The sequence below is a fragment of the Puma concolor genome, chromosome B3 (genome assembly GCF_028749965.1).
Source record: "Puma concolor isolate L17-30 chromosome B3, mPumCon1.1.hap2, whole genome shotgun sequence".
Lineage (NCBI taxonomy): Eukaryota > Metazoa > Chordata > Mammalia > Carnivora > Felidae > Puma > Puma concolor.
This window is the reverse complement of record NC_141672.1, coordinates 86348001-86365425: the sequence shown is the minus strand read 5'-3', so window position 1 is coordinate 86365425 and position 17425 is coordinate 86348001. Positions and strand designations below refer to the sequence as shown.

The following is a 17425-nucleotide window of genomic DNA, read 5'->3' as shown; positions in this document are numbered from 1 at the left end:
CCAGGAGAGTGGAAGTTTCAGGGGGGAGTGAGCCAGGGAAGTTGCTTCCCCCTGTACTAGTTCTGTGACTGTGGGTCAATCGCTTAAGCTTACTTACTCTCAATGACTTTACCTATACATCGGGGGCAGAAGGACCTGGCTAACCGCAGACTTCCCCATAGTGACATGGTGAGACTAAGGAGAAAGTGGGTGTGCAAGTGTTCCGTAAACTAAGAGATGCAGGATGTAAAGGATTCTTATTGTTTGTTCACAGGGGAGAGCACGCTTCGTGTACCAGAGCAGCTCCCCACGAGGGACCGTCCTGTAACTGAGAGACACTCTGAGGCTGACCAGCCCTCCTCCTCCTGCTTCATTCCCAGCAGCCGTCTCTGCCAGGCCCTGGCAAATATCTGGTCAGCCCGGGGAGTGTGAGGGGGTAGGGCTGTTCAGGAAAGAGTCACTTAATTCCGGCCCAGAGAAGGTCTCCAAAGAGAAGGAAGTGTCCTGCTGAAGAGCCCCTGAAAGGTGTGAGGCCCTGGAAGCTGCTGAGGCTCCCTAGGGCTCTTCTGGTTGGTGAGGTGCCCTGGCAGGATTCCACGGACTGAGTCCCTTCGTCCCACTTGGCTTGGGGGCTGGGTCAGCCTCGCCCTGATACCTGGAGCTACACATCTGGCCCTCCCCCTTCCAGAGGTCCTGGTTGGCATATGGGGACAAATGAGACCTCAGCAAGTTACAAGGAGAGCTTGACATTTCTCTCCAAAGACCCTCTCCACTGAATCCTCCAGATGTGGGGAGTAAGTAGCAGTCTGGACCAAGGCTGAAACATCTGGCAGGGTTTAAAATCCACAGCTGGAGGGTGAGACCCCTCCATGCTGATGCGGGCAGACACTATCAGGCTCCAGTCTGGGGCTGCCCCCCTCCTGTCACCTCTGACAGGCTCTGTGCCCCAGTCCTGCCTTCCTGGGCCTCCCTCAGCTACTGTAGCCTGAAGTGTGGGTGCTGGGCCTGCGTAGCCAAACATCTGGCAGATCTGGCTGGCTGTTGGGCAGCACCACAGGGCTGCCATCCCCTGGTGCCCCACGGCCCTTCCAGGAGGAGCTGCTCTGGTGGGAGGCAGGCAGCGACGGATCATACACGGTCTCCCTCAGTGCCAGCCATAGGGTGTCTCGCTTCTCATTCAGCTGGCCCCGCTCAGGTACCGTTTGCTCTGTTTCGTCCAGGTCCTCTGGGGAGGCACCCACAGAATCTGGCACTCGGGCACTGGGCTCAGAGGTGCTTAGGCAGGTCTCGTCAGAGACGCTGAGCCCCTCCAGGGTGCTAGCTGAGGAGCAGAGGCAATCCGGAGGCTCCACGGCCTTGGGCTTGGGAGGGTGGGCCGAGGCTTCTGGTGAGGCCTGCACGGGCTCAGCCTTCTGCCCTTGGGAGTCCTGCCTGGCTTGGGTTTTGGGGCTGGGGCCAGCCTGCTTATAGGGGGAGGAGGTCTGCAGGGCCGGGCACTGGCTGAAGACTGCCTGGTGGTCCAGGAACAGCTCCCTTGGGGAGGCAGGGGCCGGTGGGGGCCGGGGGCAGCAGGGGCCATCATGCAGCTGTAGATCCTCAGAGAGCACCGAGGGCCGGTGGGACAGTTTGCTAGTGGCTGTGCTGGTGTCAAAGCTGGGACTCCGGCGCCGTGCCAGGGGCTGTAGCTCGTATTGTTCCGAGCAGGATCCGGGTGCCTTTCCCACTGGCCCTGATCTTGGGCGGCCTGCCTTTTCCCCACTAGGCTCCCCATTCCCAGCATCCCATGGCAGGTGGGCACAAGGCCAGAGGATCTGCCCACAGTTCTTCTCTGGTCCAAAGAAACAGCACAGAGATTGGAAGAAGAAGCTGGCAAAGCCACAGCTGACGCACTTGACCATCATGAGGACAATGCCCAGCTTGCGATAGAGCAGCACCGTGGCAGGCAGCATGAGCACACCGGCTGCAAACAGGGCCGCGGCCCCCACAGCCGTGGCACAGCTGGTCTGGCGCAGCGAGAAGGCCACGCGGCTCAGGCGGTCGGGGTGTGGGCACAGGTGATAGGAGATGCAGTAGTTGACAGTGAAGTCTACTGAGAGGCCCACGGAAGCAGAGAGAAAGAGGGCTTCGGCAGTGTTGAGCTGCCATTCGAGTAGAACCAGGAGCCCCACGGTGAGTAGTACGGTGCCTGCCACCGCTGCCACGGAGAACAGGCTAAGCGGAACGTTCCAGGTGCCCAGCAGCAGTGTGGCAAACGCCAGCGCCAGAGCCAGGCCCAGCACCACAGCAGGTTCTGTGCTCAGGCTGTGTTGCAGGCTGTACAGCTCCAGATGGCTGGTAAACCAACCCCGGTGGAGGCCGGGAGGTGCTCTGCCCAGCTCCCCTGCCAGCCAGTGGCTGACTTCAGCATAGAAGTGGTGTGCTTGGCTGTAATCTGTACTGTACTGGAAGTTAGTCTGGAACTGCAGAACCAGGGCAGCCAAGCCGCCCTGGCTATTGAAGCGGGGTCCTAGGTCACGGGTGCTGTTGGGGCCTTGCTCCAGAGCCATCATCTTGAGGCAGTGCAGGAAAAGCTGGGGTGCCCAAGGGAAGCCTGAGTGGCCACAGCAGAGGCCAGGCCCCAGGCGGGCACAAGCAGGACTCTCCACCCAGCGCTGGAGGGCCTCCATGAAGCACAGCGTGGGCCAGCCCTCGGGCTGGACACCAAAGAAGCTCTGATTCCGAGCTTCGTGGCAGAGCGCCAGCAGCCAGCGCTGGGCCTCGGGACCGCTGGCAGAGAAGGCAGGGTCACTCACCAGGGAGCTGTTGCTGCGAGGGTCCAGCGGGTCGCCAGTGTCCACGGGCAGGATGCCCCACACCAAAACCACAGGCATGTGGCCGCCCTCGCCCTGAGGCAGCCGCTCAAACAGGAACTGCTGGCGGTACTCCGCGTCGAAGCGCTCGAAGGGGTGGCTAGGCCGGAAGACCTGGCCGCGGGGCGGCGGCAGAGTGGGCAGCCGCAGACGGGGGCTAACGCCGGCGATGTAGGCGCCCCCTGCCGCCAGCGCGGCGAACCAGCAGATCCAGATGTAGCGGAACTTGATGACCCCACAGGGCAGCAGGCGCTGGAAGAGCAGGCGCGAGGTGCTGGCCGCCGCCCTCCGAAGGCCGCGGAGCCGCCGGTGCAGCGCCAGCGCCAGCCGCCGGGGCGCACTGCCGCCCCACGGGCCCTGCGCCCGGGACGCACAGCCGCGGGCCAGGTAGCGCTCGTGGAGCACGGCGGCGGAGGGCAGCCAGGCCAGCGTGAGCGCCAGGTGCGCCAGCACGGACGTGCCCATGTAGAGGGCGAAGCAGCGTACGGCCGGCAGACGGCTCAGGTAGCTGGCATAAAAGGCCGCGGCCGTGGTGAGGCCCGAGACCAGCAGCAGGTAGCCGAAATGGTGCATGGTGCGGCCCACGCGCTGTGCCAGCCCCCCGGAGGGCAGCTGGCTCTTGCTGAGGCGCCACAGGTCGAAGAAGATGAGGGTGTGGTTGACGCAGACGCTGCTGAGCAGGACGAAGGCTGCCAGATTGACGAAGGGAAAGTAGGCCATGCGGAAGGCCACACGGTAAAGAAAGAAGGCAACCAGGAGGGAGCCCAGCACCCCCAGCAGCACCATGAGTGTGAGGAAGAGGGAGCGCAAGTAGAGGGCGATGCTGAGGAAGATGGCAGCCAGGGCCAGCAAGGGGTACACCGTGTCCTGGACCAGGTAGTGCCTCAGCAGCTCCTGCTTGAGGCCCAGGTCCATGCCAGTGATGGATGTGTAGTTGTCAGAGAGCCCCCAGGGGGTGGCTAGGCGGTCCAGGTAGATGCCCATCATAGAGGCACCCTTTGGAGTGGGCAGGAAGAGCAGGCTGTACTTGAGGGAGGGCACCTGGTAGTCAGCAGTCTGGGGGCTCAGGAAGTCCCTGTCCAGCAGAAAGTGGAGGAGTTGGTAGACGGCACTGCTCCGAGAGCACTTGGTGGGAACCTGGGCGCAGTGCGGGGGCTTGTCCTGCCCGGGGCCCAGACAAGAGGGCACCAGGGCACCGCGGTGGTAGTAGATGGCACAGGCCCGCAGAAGGGCCAGTGTTCGGGCTGCATCCGCTTGGGTCGTGTCCAGGCAGGAGGAGCGGTTGGAGAGCACGGCCACATAGTTGCCCAGGGACCAGCTGGGACAGCACTTGTTGGCTTCCGTTCGCTGGCACAGAGCCCCAAAGCGGGTATGGGAGCGGATCTGTACAGCACACACAGCAGGAGAGAGCTCAGGAGCAACGCAGGGGCCCAGGTTTCCCCAGCCCTATCCAAGGCCCCCTCACCTCCTTTCAGGCTATAGGGCAGAGGCAGAGAGGTATCTCTCCAGCCCAGTAGAAGTGGCTTGTCTCAGAGCTGCACTTGGCTCCGGACTACATCTTGACTCCATCAAAGAGGAGCCTCAGGGATGCTGCCTGAGGCCTCAGCCTGAGAGGTCCTGCCCTGAGGACCCCTGCAGGTCACACACCCCAGCTCTTCACTGCCTGAGCCAGGAGTGCCAGTGGAGTGCCAGCCACAGAGGGGTCAAGGGTCCAGGGAACTGGAAGCAAATGATGGGAAAAGTGAGGCCAAAACATTCCAGGATCAGGGTCAGTGCCAAGCCTTAGCCCCCCACCTCTGTCCCCAGGTCTGCTTAAACCCTCTTAGGGCCAGGGCTGTTTCTTTTACAGACCCCATGTCTCCTTTTCTCTCCCACCTGCTGTTGACACAACACATCACAACAGCTGGTGTAGTTTGGGAGGCCACTGGCCTGGGGACTCAGAGGCCCCGTTTTGTCACCAACTGGCTGTACTGTACGGCCTTGGGCCTGAGATCATGGTGACAACAGTAACATTTATTAAGAGGTTTCCGGGGCGCCTGGGTGGCTCAGTCGGTTGGGCGGCCGACTTCGGCTCAGGTCATGATCTCGGGGTCCGTGGGTTCGAGCCCCACGTCGGGCTCTGTGCTGACAGCTCAGAGCCTGGAGCCTGTTTCAGATTCTGTGTCTCCCTCTCTCTCAGACCCTCTCCCGTTCATGCTCTGTCTCTCACTGTCTCAAAAATAAATAAACGTTAAAAAAAATAAAAAAAAAAAGAGATTTCTATTGCCAATCACTATGACAAATTCTATCTTGTTTAACTGTCACAACATCCCTATGAGACAAGTACCATTATTTTCTCCATTTTATATATGCAAAGCCTGAGGCACTGAGAGGTTAAGAAACATGCCTGCAGTCACACAGCTAGGGAGTATTAGAACTGGCCTTGAATTTAGGCATCTGACTCCAGGGCGCATGTTAAGGCGTCTTTTGGTACTTTGAATTCACTTGTATGGAGTGCCTTGGGCTACTCAGTGGCGTTCACACTGTTTTTATCAGCAAATCTTTCTTCAGATGTTATGGTATATGGCTTTCCAGTTGGCGTGATTGGATTGGCACTGCTTGGGTTGATGGAGACTGGGGGCCTTGGGCTGGGTCCTCCTCAACAGCTCTTGAAGCTTTTCTTCGGGACCTTTTGAAAATCCCCAGGCTCCACATAGTCTGTGTCTTGGCTCTTATAAAAAGTCGACTCTTCTTTCTCCACCCTGACCTGGAGCCTCTCAACAGGGTTGGAATAATTTTCTAAGCAGGGAATATTCTTCCCTAGTCCACCCTGGCAGTCCTGGCTCAGCTGTATTTCCTTGAGATCAGGTCCCTGATGTCCCTGCCCCACCCCCACACCCCCCAACCCCTGGCACCTCCCCAGTCTGCTCACCTGGTCCCGTTCCATGCGACACATGGAATGGATGGCGTGCAGGTTCCACAGGCTGCCCGCTGAGGTCGACATGAACACCAGCTGTGCATAGCTCTTCTCTGCAACACACCCCACCCCCCGCCCCTTCCAGAGCTCAGCTCTTTGGCATCAGGTCCTGGGCCCACCAGAGGGAAGACGCTTACCCAGGGCCATATGAGGTTCAGAGTCTCAGGAGTCTGAAACCTGTGCCAGGCTGCCTGATCCGGTGCTCCACCCCCACCCAGCTTGACTCTGTGTGGCTGGAGTACCCGAGACCTGCCTCAGCCTCCCAGCTGTAACCCAACTTCCTTGACTTGAACATGGCCAGCCAACCTCCTTCTTTTCTGTCTGCCCACATTTGTTCTCCCGAGCCCTCCTGTTCTAGTAGGTAGGAAGGGGACCACCATGAAAGGCAAGAACTGGCTAGGCTGCAGCTTACCGGGGGGACCACAAAAGAAGTCCTCCTGCCCTCTGTCTTCCAGGGGTTCCACCATCCTTCGAGGCCGGACCAAGCCCTCCTGGGCACTGCTCCAGGGTGTGGGGCTCAGAGTGGTGTGGGGGTTTGAGCTGAGGTAGAGAGAAAATCTATGCCAGGCACCATCAAGGGGTAGGGGCTCAGAGGAGGCCAGATACCACTCCCCAGGGGATCCCAGCAAGTCCCTCTGACCTGCATTTGGGGAGGTCACCCAATGCCCCCTCTCTTTCCCCCATTCGCTTCAACAGCGGAAAGGTGGGAACCCGCTACCTGTTCAGCTCAAAGTCTGGGGAAAGAGAAAGCAGCTTCCTGGGGCCTGTGAGGGCTTGCAGTGCTCTCCAGACCACTAGCTTGCGCCCAATGTCTGTGTCTCGAGGCTCAAAACCCTGCAGGAAGGAAGACAGAGAAGATCAGGCAGGAGGAGGGGTGCTCCGTCTGGCTCTTCTTGGCTCTGCCCCTTTGCATCCCTGGAGCAGAGAAGCCCAGTCCACCTGTCTGGATTGTTGGATGAGAGTATCGCCTCTGTACCACTTCCCCAACGTGCACTGCCACCCCACTCCAGCTGTGCCGTCCAACTTTCTGCCCCAGACAGAGCCGAGGTGGCCAGGCCTGGGGGCCCCTATCCCTTCCCCGTCCCGCCCTTTCTTACCAGCAAGGGCTTGGAGAAGTCGGGCAGTCGGTCCCCCAACAGTCCAGCCAGGGTGCAGAGGAGGATGACAGCCAGACACAGCAGCAGCATGGCCACCGGCCACTCGGCAATCAGCTGGGAATAGCTGGGAAAGAGGAAGAGAACCCACAGGAATTGGTGTTGGGTAAGGCAGCAGGGTGTGGTGAGCTTAGGAGTCACCAAGAAGGGGTGGTGGGGCCAAACTTGGCACCAGCCTAGTCACCCTTAGGGGGCCAGAGAAGGCCCAGGCCTACCTCTTTGGCATCTGGAAGGCCCGTTCCTGCCTGTGGAAGAGAAGAAAAGATACTTGCTTGTCAGAGCCCTCTTGCAGGGTGGGAGGTAGAGGAAGATGGTACTAACCCTTACAGGCTGTTCTACTCCCAAGCTCCAACCCTTACTTCCTCCTCCATCCAGGCTGCCTCCTCCATCAGAGGCAGGAGACATCCTGGGCTGCCTCCTAATGAAGGAGTCCTGAGCCCCAGGGGCTCACTCCACTTTTAAGCCTTGCCCCACCTTCCAGTGGCAGCTTGCAGGCTGCTGAACCCCTCCTTACCTGACACTGACCACATGGTGCTGCACGGATGGTGGCTTCCAGGCCCCATCTCGCTGTGAGGGGGCTGGAGAAGGGCTGAGGCTAGAGCCATGGGAGCATAGAGCTGCCCGGTCCCCAAGCCCTGGCAGGGAACTGTCCCCCCGGTATTCCTGTGGTGCCTTGGGATAGGTGAAGTGTGCAGGGGCCAAGGGGCTGGACGGGCCCCCAGGCTGGAGGGTGGAAGTCGCTGGTGGGGGTCCTGAAGAACTGGAAGGTTCCTCAAGGGGGCAGCTGTGGAGAGAGCAGCTCTTCTCTGGGCTTGCCTCAGGGGCCACAGCCTTGCTTTGGGACCTGTTGAGAGAGGAGACAAGGGTGATGGGGGCGGGGGTCATCCCATGCCCCATCATTGTTCAGGAGTCGGAGGCAAGGAGCTGGGGGCTTGGGGTTGTTCTATTACTAGTCCTGGGGGAGAGGTGAGGAGGGTGCAGGCTACTCCCCAGCTTACCTCTCGGGTCCGCTATCTCATTCACTCATCTGTCCACACGCTCAAAAAACGTTATTGGCAGAGCCTGGCACATGCTGAACACTGTGCTTTTACATATATGGTGTCCTCTATTCCTCACAAAAACCCTACAGGGGAGATACTTTCCTTGTTTTATAGATTTGAAAATAGGTTCAGTGAGCCATGAAGCGCTGGGCCTTAAACCCAGGTCTGACTTGCAGTCCTGTGCTCTTCCGGCTGCAGTCATCTGTTCATTCTCTTGTTGGACATTTACTGAGCACCTGCTGCAATCTTGGTCCCACCTTAGAACCTGTGAACTTTCTCCTCCTTCAGCTTGGGGTGCTCCTCCCCCAGATAACTGCATGGCTCATAGCCCCTCTTTAGTCTCTGTTCAACTATTACCCTCTTAGAGAAGCCTTCCCTGACCACCCTTTCTAAATAATCACCTGTCAGCTCTCTATCCCCTTACCCTGCTTTATATTTCTTCGCAGCATTTGCCCCAACCAGACCTTATAGTGTTGTCGTGTTTATTGCCTGACTCGCAAATGGAATGTGAGCTCCAGGAGAGCAGGGTCTGGTGCATTTGTTCATCTCTGCAGCCCTCGTGCCTTGAAGAGTGACTTGCACTCAGAAGGTGCCCAGGGAATGTTTGCTGAATGAATACTGAGCACTAGATAGGCTGCTAATAGTGGTCCTGGGATGAATAGGGCCTTTGGCCTCTAGGCACTCATGGTAGGCAGGAGATGTTGACAACAGTCCAACATGTTGGGTGCTGTGAGAGAGGAAGTCAGAGGGCTGAAGGAGCCCAGAGGAAGGCCCAGCTTTGATAGGGGTGTGAGGTTTAGGGTATGCCAAACCTCAGGGAAGGTTTGGCAGAGGCAAGTGCTGCCCTTCCACCAGCCTTGGGCCATGGGGCAGAAGGTTTGCTTTGTAAGAGTGTGCACAGTTGGGAGAGGGAGTTGGGACCCCCAAGGAACTTGCTAAGGAAGAATCGGCAATAGATTCTTCTTTCAAAATTACTCATGAGAGCAGCTCTCGGTGCATGGATGCAGCCCCACTCCTTGGGTGCAGGGGGAGGTGGAGTCCCACCCAGTGGCAGGATTGCCAGACCTAAGACGAGAGAAGATGTCCACAGAACAGAGTAGCTGAGGGCTATGGAGGGTTTCCAGAGGGGCTTCGGACTGGGAAGCCCTGGCAGAGTTCTGTCTTCTCTCCCCATTCACCTGACTCACCTGGCTGGCCAGAACTTGTGTAGTTGTGTCGTTTACGCTGAGCCAACCCTGGCTTCCGGCCCTGCCTGCTGCACTGCTGAAAGGGTTATATGCCAGAGTCCCAGCCATGGTGGCAAGTAGACATTGCCCAGGGAGGCTGGGTTCTGCCCAGAGACCAAGTAGAGGAAGTGGATAGAATAGGTAAGCTCTTCCTCCTCCACCCAGAAGGACGACTGGCTGGCATAGCAGTCTGGGAAAGGATGAGCCCCATGCTGAGAGCAAAATGGGGGAGCACTGGAGGTGGGCTCCTGGCTCCATCATCCTTTAGCTCTGGGGCCTTGGGAGAGACACAATTCTTGGAGTGCTGGCATCCTTGCCTATTGAGTGAGAGTATGTTGATAATGCCCCCTCTCCGTTGGGTGTGGGAATTAACTGATACAACATACGTGAGGTGCCTGCCATGGAGCCTGGCATGTGGAAGATACATTTGCTTTCCTGCCCCTTCCCACACTCAGTTCTTCAGGAAGCATATAATTTAAGAAGTATGTTTATATTTACAATTTGACCTCTTTAGGCACCTCAGATAATGTATCTCCATTTTAGAACTTCTCGCACCTTGAGAATCTCATTACATATATAATTATAAATACTTTCCTTTTTGTTATCTAAAAGCTATGTCAGAATTTGATCTTATGGTTTAAATCACTGATACTTATTGGGGCACCTGGGTGGCTCAGTCCATTAAGTGTCCGACTCTTGACTTCGGCTTGGGTCATGATCTCGCAGTTCGTGGGTTTGAGCCTGCATTAGGCTCTGCACTGACAGTGTGGAGCCTGCTTGGGATTCTCTCTCTCCCCCAACCTCTCTCTCTCTGCCTTCCCCCACTGGCTCTCTCCTTCTCTCTCTCTCTCTCTCTCTCTCTCTCTCCCTCCCCCCAAAAAAATAAATAAATAAACTTTAAAAAATCACTGATACTTATTTTTAAACTAACTCAACCTTTAGAAAAATACAAATTTGACCAAAGATGTTCTAAAAGAAGACCTCAGATGACCCATAGAATTGATATAGCAGCCAGCGTCCTGGCAGATAAAAGACCTTATTGACCCCTCCCCATGGGCCAAAGGGAGGCTGGATAAAGCTGGATAAATGGCCAGGTTTATGTGCATAAGTGTGGACATGTACTTCTTTAAGGTGTTTTTTTTTTCCTGCAGGTCTTTTTTTAGCACCTACCACATGCTGGGCACTGTTTTCGGTCTGGGTTAAATCCTGAAGGCATGGGGCGCCTGGGTGGCGCAGTCGGTTAAGCGTCCGACTTCAGCCAGGTCACGATCTCGCGGTCCGTGAGTTCGAGCCCCGCGTCAGGCTCTGGGCTGATGGCTCGGAGCCTGGAGCCTGTTTCCGATTCTGTGTCTCCCTCTCTCTCTGCCCCTCCCCCGTTCATGCTCTGTCTCTCTCTGTCCCAAAAATAAATAAAAAACGTTGAAAAAAAAATTAAAAAAAAAAATCCTGAAGGCATGAATATGACCCATTAGTCTTGGTCTCCCTCTTTATTTATTATTATTTTTTTAAGATTGTATTTTTTAAAGTAATCTCTATACTCAATGTGGGGCTCGAACTCACAATTCCAAGATAAGAGTTGCATGCTCCACTGACTGAGCCAGCTCCCTGGTCACCCTCTTTACATCAAAGCCTGCCTTCCAAGGGTCGGTGGGTGGGGAGTGGGGGGCAGCCAGGGGGCCTTTCCAGCTGCCCATGGCCTTAGAGCACTCACTGAGCACTGGGCTTTTCCTAGGAGCTAGGCACTTCCACTTGGAGTGTCTGGTTTTGTTTTGTTTTGTTTTTTCTTCAAGAAGGGAAGCACTTTGGAGCTGCTGGAGGAGAAAGGAAACACTCTCCCTTAACCAGTCTGCCAAAGCTCGTAAGCCTGCATCGTTCTTTAGCTGGCTTTGTTCAAGGGGGGATTCCAGCCTCTACCATTGGTTTGCTTCTACGGGGGTCTCCCTGGCCCCAGCCCCTTCTTTTACACCCCCCTTATCCCTATCCAAGGACCTAAGATCAGCTGGTTCTAAATCTCATCTTTCTTCACAGTGCCCATCATTGTCAGTGTGGCAAAATTTGAAACCCTCCACATTCCAGACTCAACCCTCCCAAGAAGAAGAGCCAAACTCTTTTGAGAAAAAAAGATTTCTCCTGCCAGCTCCTGCTGCCCTCTTTTCCCAGGATACCTAGTGATAATACAAGTTAAACATCCCAGGCCTTGCCTCCCCAGGCAGCTTTTATTCTTACCCCCTCAGTTCCATCGCTCTGATGAGGGTGAGAAACTTCCTAGGCTGGCCTGCAACCCAAGTGACTGGGGCAGGCAGGCAGGGGGATGGAAAGTGGTGACACAGGCTTCATCAAGAGGCCAAGGCTAAAGCAGCCATGGCCTGGCTGACAGGGCCCCAGACACAGAGCCCCCACACGGAAGACTCATAAGAGATAAATGTACATATGCATCAACAGCACCCCCAGGCCCACAGACACATAGCCATATGGACATCCATGTGATCCTGCAGACAGGCCTAGACAGATGAGGGAGCAATTCATGCCACTAGGAAAATAAAAAGGTAATTAAAAAAAGAAACAGAGAATGAACTATTTCAAATTGCTCTGTAGTTAATGCATTAGTAAAGGACTGTGTGTGCTTACACACGTGCAGTTTTATTCACTGTGTATCTAACCCTAGAGTAGTCCTTAGCTCAGCAGGAACATATTTGTGTTTCTTGAATTGAACTGTGTCCCTTCACCTGCTTGGTGCCCAGGGTCTCTGGGGAAGTACAGAGAGAGGCCAGAGGTCCCAGGGAGTTGCTGAAGGAGAGCAAGTGGTTCCTGTGCCCAAGAATGATTCTCATGTGCAGGGAAAGTGATTGGACTAGATAGGGTTTATCCTTGGTAAAAGAAATATCCAAGGCAGCAAATGACTCTCCAGCCCCTTCTAGGGATGCTCCTGGTCCCAGGCCCCTGCCTTGCTGTGTCCTGCTCCTGTCATGTCTGTCCCTAGCTCCTTGGTCAGGCCATAGTCCCAGGTACCCCCCTGGTCCAGGGAACACATCCATCCTATTTCACCTCCTTGAAGAAAGCTCTGTGCCTTTCGGAGTGAAAGGTGGCTAAATCTATCCAGGCTGATGTGTTGACAATAGAGGGAAGAGAATATTTTTCTCCACTTGTGGGGCCTCCTCTTTGCTCTGAGGTACAGAATGCACATTTTAACTGGTGCAGTGTAGACATATGTCCATCTCTGTTTTTTTGCCCCCAAATAATACCTCTTATTTCAGTCCAGGCAAGAGAGAGACAGGCAGTATCATGTCAGGGGAGGAATTCTGAGGGTGGCAGACCAGGCAGGGCACAGAAATTGCGCCATATTGCTACCTGGCTGGGCTGTTCCCTCACACATATGGTGGAGGAAGGTGGAGGAGAGGCACCAAGATCTGGGTCCTCAGAGAGAAGGTGTTCCTCTTGTCCCACCGGCCTAGGGCTCCTTCAGGGATAGTACTGACCGCGGCCTGAGCCTTAGAGCCTGCCCACCCTAGCGCCTCCAGGGCCTGTCGGTGGCTGCCACACGCGGGCACTCAAGCCCACATGTGCGCAGCCGGCCATGCAGGGCAGACTGGAGACTGACGGTGATGTACAAAGACAGTCCTTGGCGTGGCGGCGAGTGTCTGTTCTCCCCAGGACACACACCTTGGGGATCCTCCCGTCTACCCTGCACGCGCACCTTCGAGTACAGTGACATGCTGGAACCCAGACTGCGGGCTGCGGGCTTGGAGCTTACTGAGAAGATGCGGGGGCAGGGCCTAGACGGAGGGGCTCAGAGGGCTGGAGGGGCGGAGGAACCCCCGGCCTTAGAGGTAAGGTAGGAACAGTGGGTGGGGCAGGTATTGGGCAATGAGGGCGACGGGGACTGACAGTAGGGGGTATCAGGGAGAGAGAAAATTGACCCGGCAGAATGAGGGCGTGGCCAGGGGGCCGGTAGCTCGGGGCGGTGGAAGGGGTTCTGGGAGGGGCTGGGGAATGAATGAGGGAGACATATGGCGGCTACAGGGATACCTGGGGCGGGGGTGCTGGGAAGGTCTGCGAGCCGGGTCTGCGGAGCGGTCCGCCCTACCTGTCCGGGGAGCTGCCGTCTGGGGCCAAGGGTTCCTCCTTGGGCTGCTGCTCCTCTTCCGGACCCGGGCCGGGAGCCGGACCGCTGCTGCTGCTGCCGCTCTCAGCGTCCATGCCCGTGGGCGGCGCCGCTGTCCGGGAGCTGGTGCTGAAGCGGCGGCGGTGGCGGGCTCCCGCGCATGCGTCAGCGCCAGGCGGACCGATCGGTGGGCGGGGCCGACAAGAGCCCAGCCAATGGGCGCGGCACCAGGGGTGGGGACAGAGGCTTCTCCCCGCGCGGCTGCCTGGCGCTGGAGGCTTTGCAGTTTTTTAAGACCCCGGGACTGGTAGTGGTGGCCCCCTCTACCCAGGCCAAGTCTGAGAGCTGCTGTTAGAGGGGCCCAGCCGTCTGGCTGTAGTCTGCACATTGGCCTTTCCCAGGGGGACATCGGTCTTCCCGTAAGGGACCAGGAAGCGCGACTTCAGGCACCGTGTAGAGAGCCTCACAACTTGGCACGCACTCTTACAGCCGGAAAGAGGGAGAAGCTTCCACACCCGCACTTCACTGTGCAGGAAGCCGAAGGATTGAGAGGTCTGGCGGTTTAAGTTCCACGTTTCTCTCGGCTTTGCTCAGCAACCACCCCCTCCTCCCCAATGGGATTAGCACTATTCAAGTTGGGTCTTTCTTCACGTTTTTCTGGACCTGGACCTGAGTGTGCACCCCTCAGGCGTGGAGCCGGGCTTCTGTTATTCAAGTGCTGAGTGTGGGGTGTGGGAAGAGGGAGAAGAGAGAGAATTCGCAGCTCTTTTTCTTATAATCACCCCCTTTCCGGCCTGGAAGGTACTCAATAGCCACTCACTTTAGGACACTTGCTGCCTCTACCATCAGGGAATGACTGTCAGGGAGGGGAGGCATGATGGGCCTGGGACAGGCCTGGGTAGAGGGCTAGTAATAGATATGGGTGGTGTGAGAGGTCTGGGAGTTGGGGATTGGAGGGAGTCCCAGATGTGGGACTGGATTGGGAGTCCCAGATGTGGGGATTTGGATGGACAGAAAGTGTTTCACAGCAAGCAGGCTGGCTGTATATGTAGGGAGGTGCCGTGGCTGAGGAATGGGCCTTGGGAGAGAGTCAGAACCTACCAGCATTTAGAATATAGATGTCCCTAAGTTATGTGCAAATGCCACTCTATGCAAGGCATAGGTCACTAGCAGATGGAGTGGGAGAATCTAGAGGTATATGTAGAAGTGGTGGGCCTGCCTTGAATAGCTTACAGTTTGGCTGGAGATATAAAAAGCCAGATCATAAGTTGGTGCTAAGTGGGTAGGGTGTGGTCAGGCCCATGTGATGGTATAAGCTGCACAGAAGGGGACAGTGTACAAAGAGGACCTCTCTCTTCCTAATGGGCTTTAGGGAAGGCTTCATGTTGATGCTGGAGTTTCACCTGGCTGAGAGGGAAGGTATTCTTGAACTGGGAGTGGGAAGGGGTGGTGGTGATGAACTAGGTAAAGTTAAGGAGGCTGGAGAGTTCACTGTCTTTTCAGAGAATGGTGAGAAATACATCTGGACAGTAAGGATCTGTTGAGGGCTTTTGATCTGTACAGTGAGACATCTAGATGGAACCTTGGAAGGTCCGTCAGGTCCAGGTCAGTGTATATGATGGGGTTAAATGATGAGGACACAGTTGAGACTGTTTGATGGGAGAGGGCCAGAGTGAAAAGGAAAGGAGGGGTGGACTTATACAAGCATATGCTATGGGCACCATGGGAGCCAAGCTTCTGAGAGTGCCTGGCTGGGTGCTCATTTGTATAACTAGAGGCCACCAGGCCACTTGGGTACCAAGTTGGATATGAAGGAAGACAGACTCTTTAAGAGTAAAACATGGCTTCTGGGAGGCTGTTTATTAGAAAGAGGAGATTCTGGTTCAGGCTCCATGCCAGGTCAGCAGGGCAACCCACTCACACTCCCCATTCTTGTATCCTCTTTCTTCTGCTTCCTTAGTGAGGTGGACCAGGTTGGGGCCCACAGGGCCCTGGAGGGTGGCTTCCCCCAGGACAGTGCCCTGGGCCATGGCCAGGGGGGTGCCCACAGGGCCCTGGGGGGTGGCTTCCCCCAGAACAGTGCCCTGGGCCATGGCCAGGGGGGTGCCCACAGGGCCCTGAGCAGTGGCTGCCCCCAGGACAGTGCCCAGGACCATGGCCAGGGGGGTGCCTTTCCCCACAAGGGGGCCCAGGGCCATGGCCACCACCATGGCAGTGCCCCTGTGGAAAGCCAAATGAACAATGTTAGAATCAGAGGTCAGTGCCAGTCTTTCCCAAGATCAACTTCCCTCTTCCCCACCCTTCCCTTCATCCTCTGTTGTAGAGAACTCTGGGTTCCTGGGCACTAGCAGGGGATCGTGGTGGAGGGCTGGAAGGCAGGGACTGCAAGGGATGAAGCCAGAGCACTAAGCAGACAAAAGCGGAGGAACCTAGATTCAGTCGTTTCTATTCCTTGAGTCAAGATATGACTCCCACTCCCTGGACCTTGGTTTCTTTCATCTGTAAGTAAGAAGCAGAATTATCTCATCTTCTCCCTTCTCTCACCCAGGAACCCTTACAGAGTGATTAGAGATTTTGCCAGGCTAGGAACTGCAGGATGACTACTGACAAGTAAGGGTGGGGCTATAAAGGAGCTTACACTGAGGGCCAGGGACAAAGAGGCAACAAAAGGCAGGGTTAGGGGAGATGCAGGATTTGAGGAGGAAGACAAGGGTAGCTGTCTGGAGGGTGGGAGGAGACCAAAAGTGGGGGGTAGCAAAGTGAGGGTGTACACGTTCTCTATGTAAGTACAGTGTGTGTGTGTCTATGTGTAGGTACAATGGTGTGTTCTCCGTTTACGTGCAAATAGTTATATCTGTGTACATGTGCATGGGTGGGTACATACACATGCCTGCTGTGCAAACAGATACGTGCATATGGGTGCATGTGCATGGTTGTGTGTACATGACAGTGGGTGCGTGTGTGAGCCCATGCCTGTCCCTGAGTAGGTGCCAGACTCAAGAAATCAGGAAGAATAAAAATAGTAAAATCAAGGCTTTATTGCCTCAGCCAGAAGAGGCCGGAAAGAGTGTGACTTAACTTTCTGTCTTTGCTGGAACCGCTCCTGAGGCTCCAGGGCCAGAGGAGTTTCTTTGCCTCTTGCCACAGGCCCAGGGAAGAGAAGAGAGACACCAACCACCTTGCTTCTGGTGCTGGAGCACTGGGGGGCCTGGAGTCCTGAGGGGGTAGGGGTGGGGCTCTGCCCCTATCCCTAATCTGCTTCTTTCTCCGAGGCCCAAATAAAGGCTTGGCACGGGCAAGGAAAATGCAGGCTCCAGGGCCAGGGGCCTTCCTGTGACCATGTTAGAGCAGCCCCTTCCTCCTCCAGGCTCAGCGATGCCTGGAAACAGCCACTTCCCACCCCGCCTGCCTTCCCTTCTATGGCTCTCCTTGCAGTGGGGCCAGTTCCAGGCCTAGGAGCCCGGTCCGCTGGTGGTAGCCAGTGGAGGGTGGGGGGTGGGCAGCCTCTCTTCTCTGGCAGAGGCAGGTCATTGGGGCCCTGCAGTGTGGTTGGGGTTTGGGAGCAAGCCAGCCACCCAGGGAGGCTGTGGGGGTAGTCAGGAAAGCAGAGAAACATGGAACAGGCGGGGAAGCAGCAGGAGAGAGGCTGAGATGGGGAGGGGATGTGAGGAAGCAGGAGAGACAGATGGGAAAACAGGAGAGGAGCCGAGGAGAAGGCTGCAGCCGGCAGGGGGTGGAGGAACACCGCAGTGCCCCTGCCTGCTTGCCAGCGGGGCTGATGGCCGAGCCTGCTCCCTACTCTTCATTTCAGGAAGGTCATGGTTGTCCCCTGAAGGTCTAGGAAGGGGGCTGGAGGTCTGGAGGACATAGCAGCGGGGAGGAGAAAGGGGAGACAGCTGGAGAGATTTCCTACCTTCGGACCTGTGGGAGAGGAAAGGAGAAAAAGCAGCGGCTTTGGTCATTTGGTTCTGCAGTGAGATACCTGTCCTTTCCCTGGTGCTGATTTTGTGGTCACCACCCCCCAGCCCCAAAAAGGCTCCTCAGACTTGGTCACTTGCCTGACCATCCCTCCTTCTCTCAACAACAGATACAGATATATTGAAAATCAGAACAAAGCTC

At 56.3% G+C, this 17425-nt stretch overlaps 1 protein-coding gene across 1 annotated transcript; it reads right to left on the bottom strand.

The window, feature by feature from the left end:
* Positions 1-217: 217 nt before the first annotated feature.
* DISP2 (dispatched RND transporter family member 2) lies at positions 218-13448 on the bottom strand. Its single transcript, XM_086710366.1, has 8 exons — positions 13289-13448; positions 7453-7782; positions 7154-7183; positions 6882-7005; positions 6503-6618; positions 6197-6324; positions 5740-5837; positions 218-4211 (listed from the first exon to the last, which is right to left on the bottom strand). The coding sequence occupies exons 1-8, from the start codon at positions 13399-13401 to the stop codon at positions 951-953; spliced, it is 4200 nt and encodes a 1399-aa protein (XP_086566492.1). The 5' UTR covers positions 13402-13448; the 3' UTR covers positions 218-950.
* Between the last annotated feature and the right edge of the window lie 3977 nt (positions 13449-17425).

Coding starts and splice junctions, on each gene's coding strand:
- DISP2 (XM_086710366.1), bottom strand. CDS start 13,401: ATGGACGCTGAGAGCGGCAGCAGCAGCAGCGGTCCGGCTCCCGGCCCG. Junction 7,184..7,452: donor CACCATGTGGTCAGTGTCAG/GTAAGGAGGGGT, acceptor TCTCTTCCACAG/GCAGGAACGGGCCTTCCAGA. Junction 6,325..6,502: donor CCAGACTTTGAGCTGAACAG/GTAGCGGGTTCC, acceptor TCTCTACCTCAG/CTCAAACCCCCACACCACTC.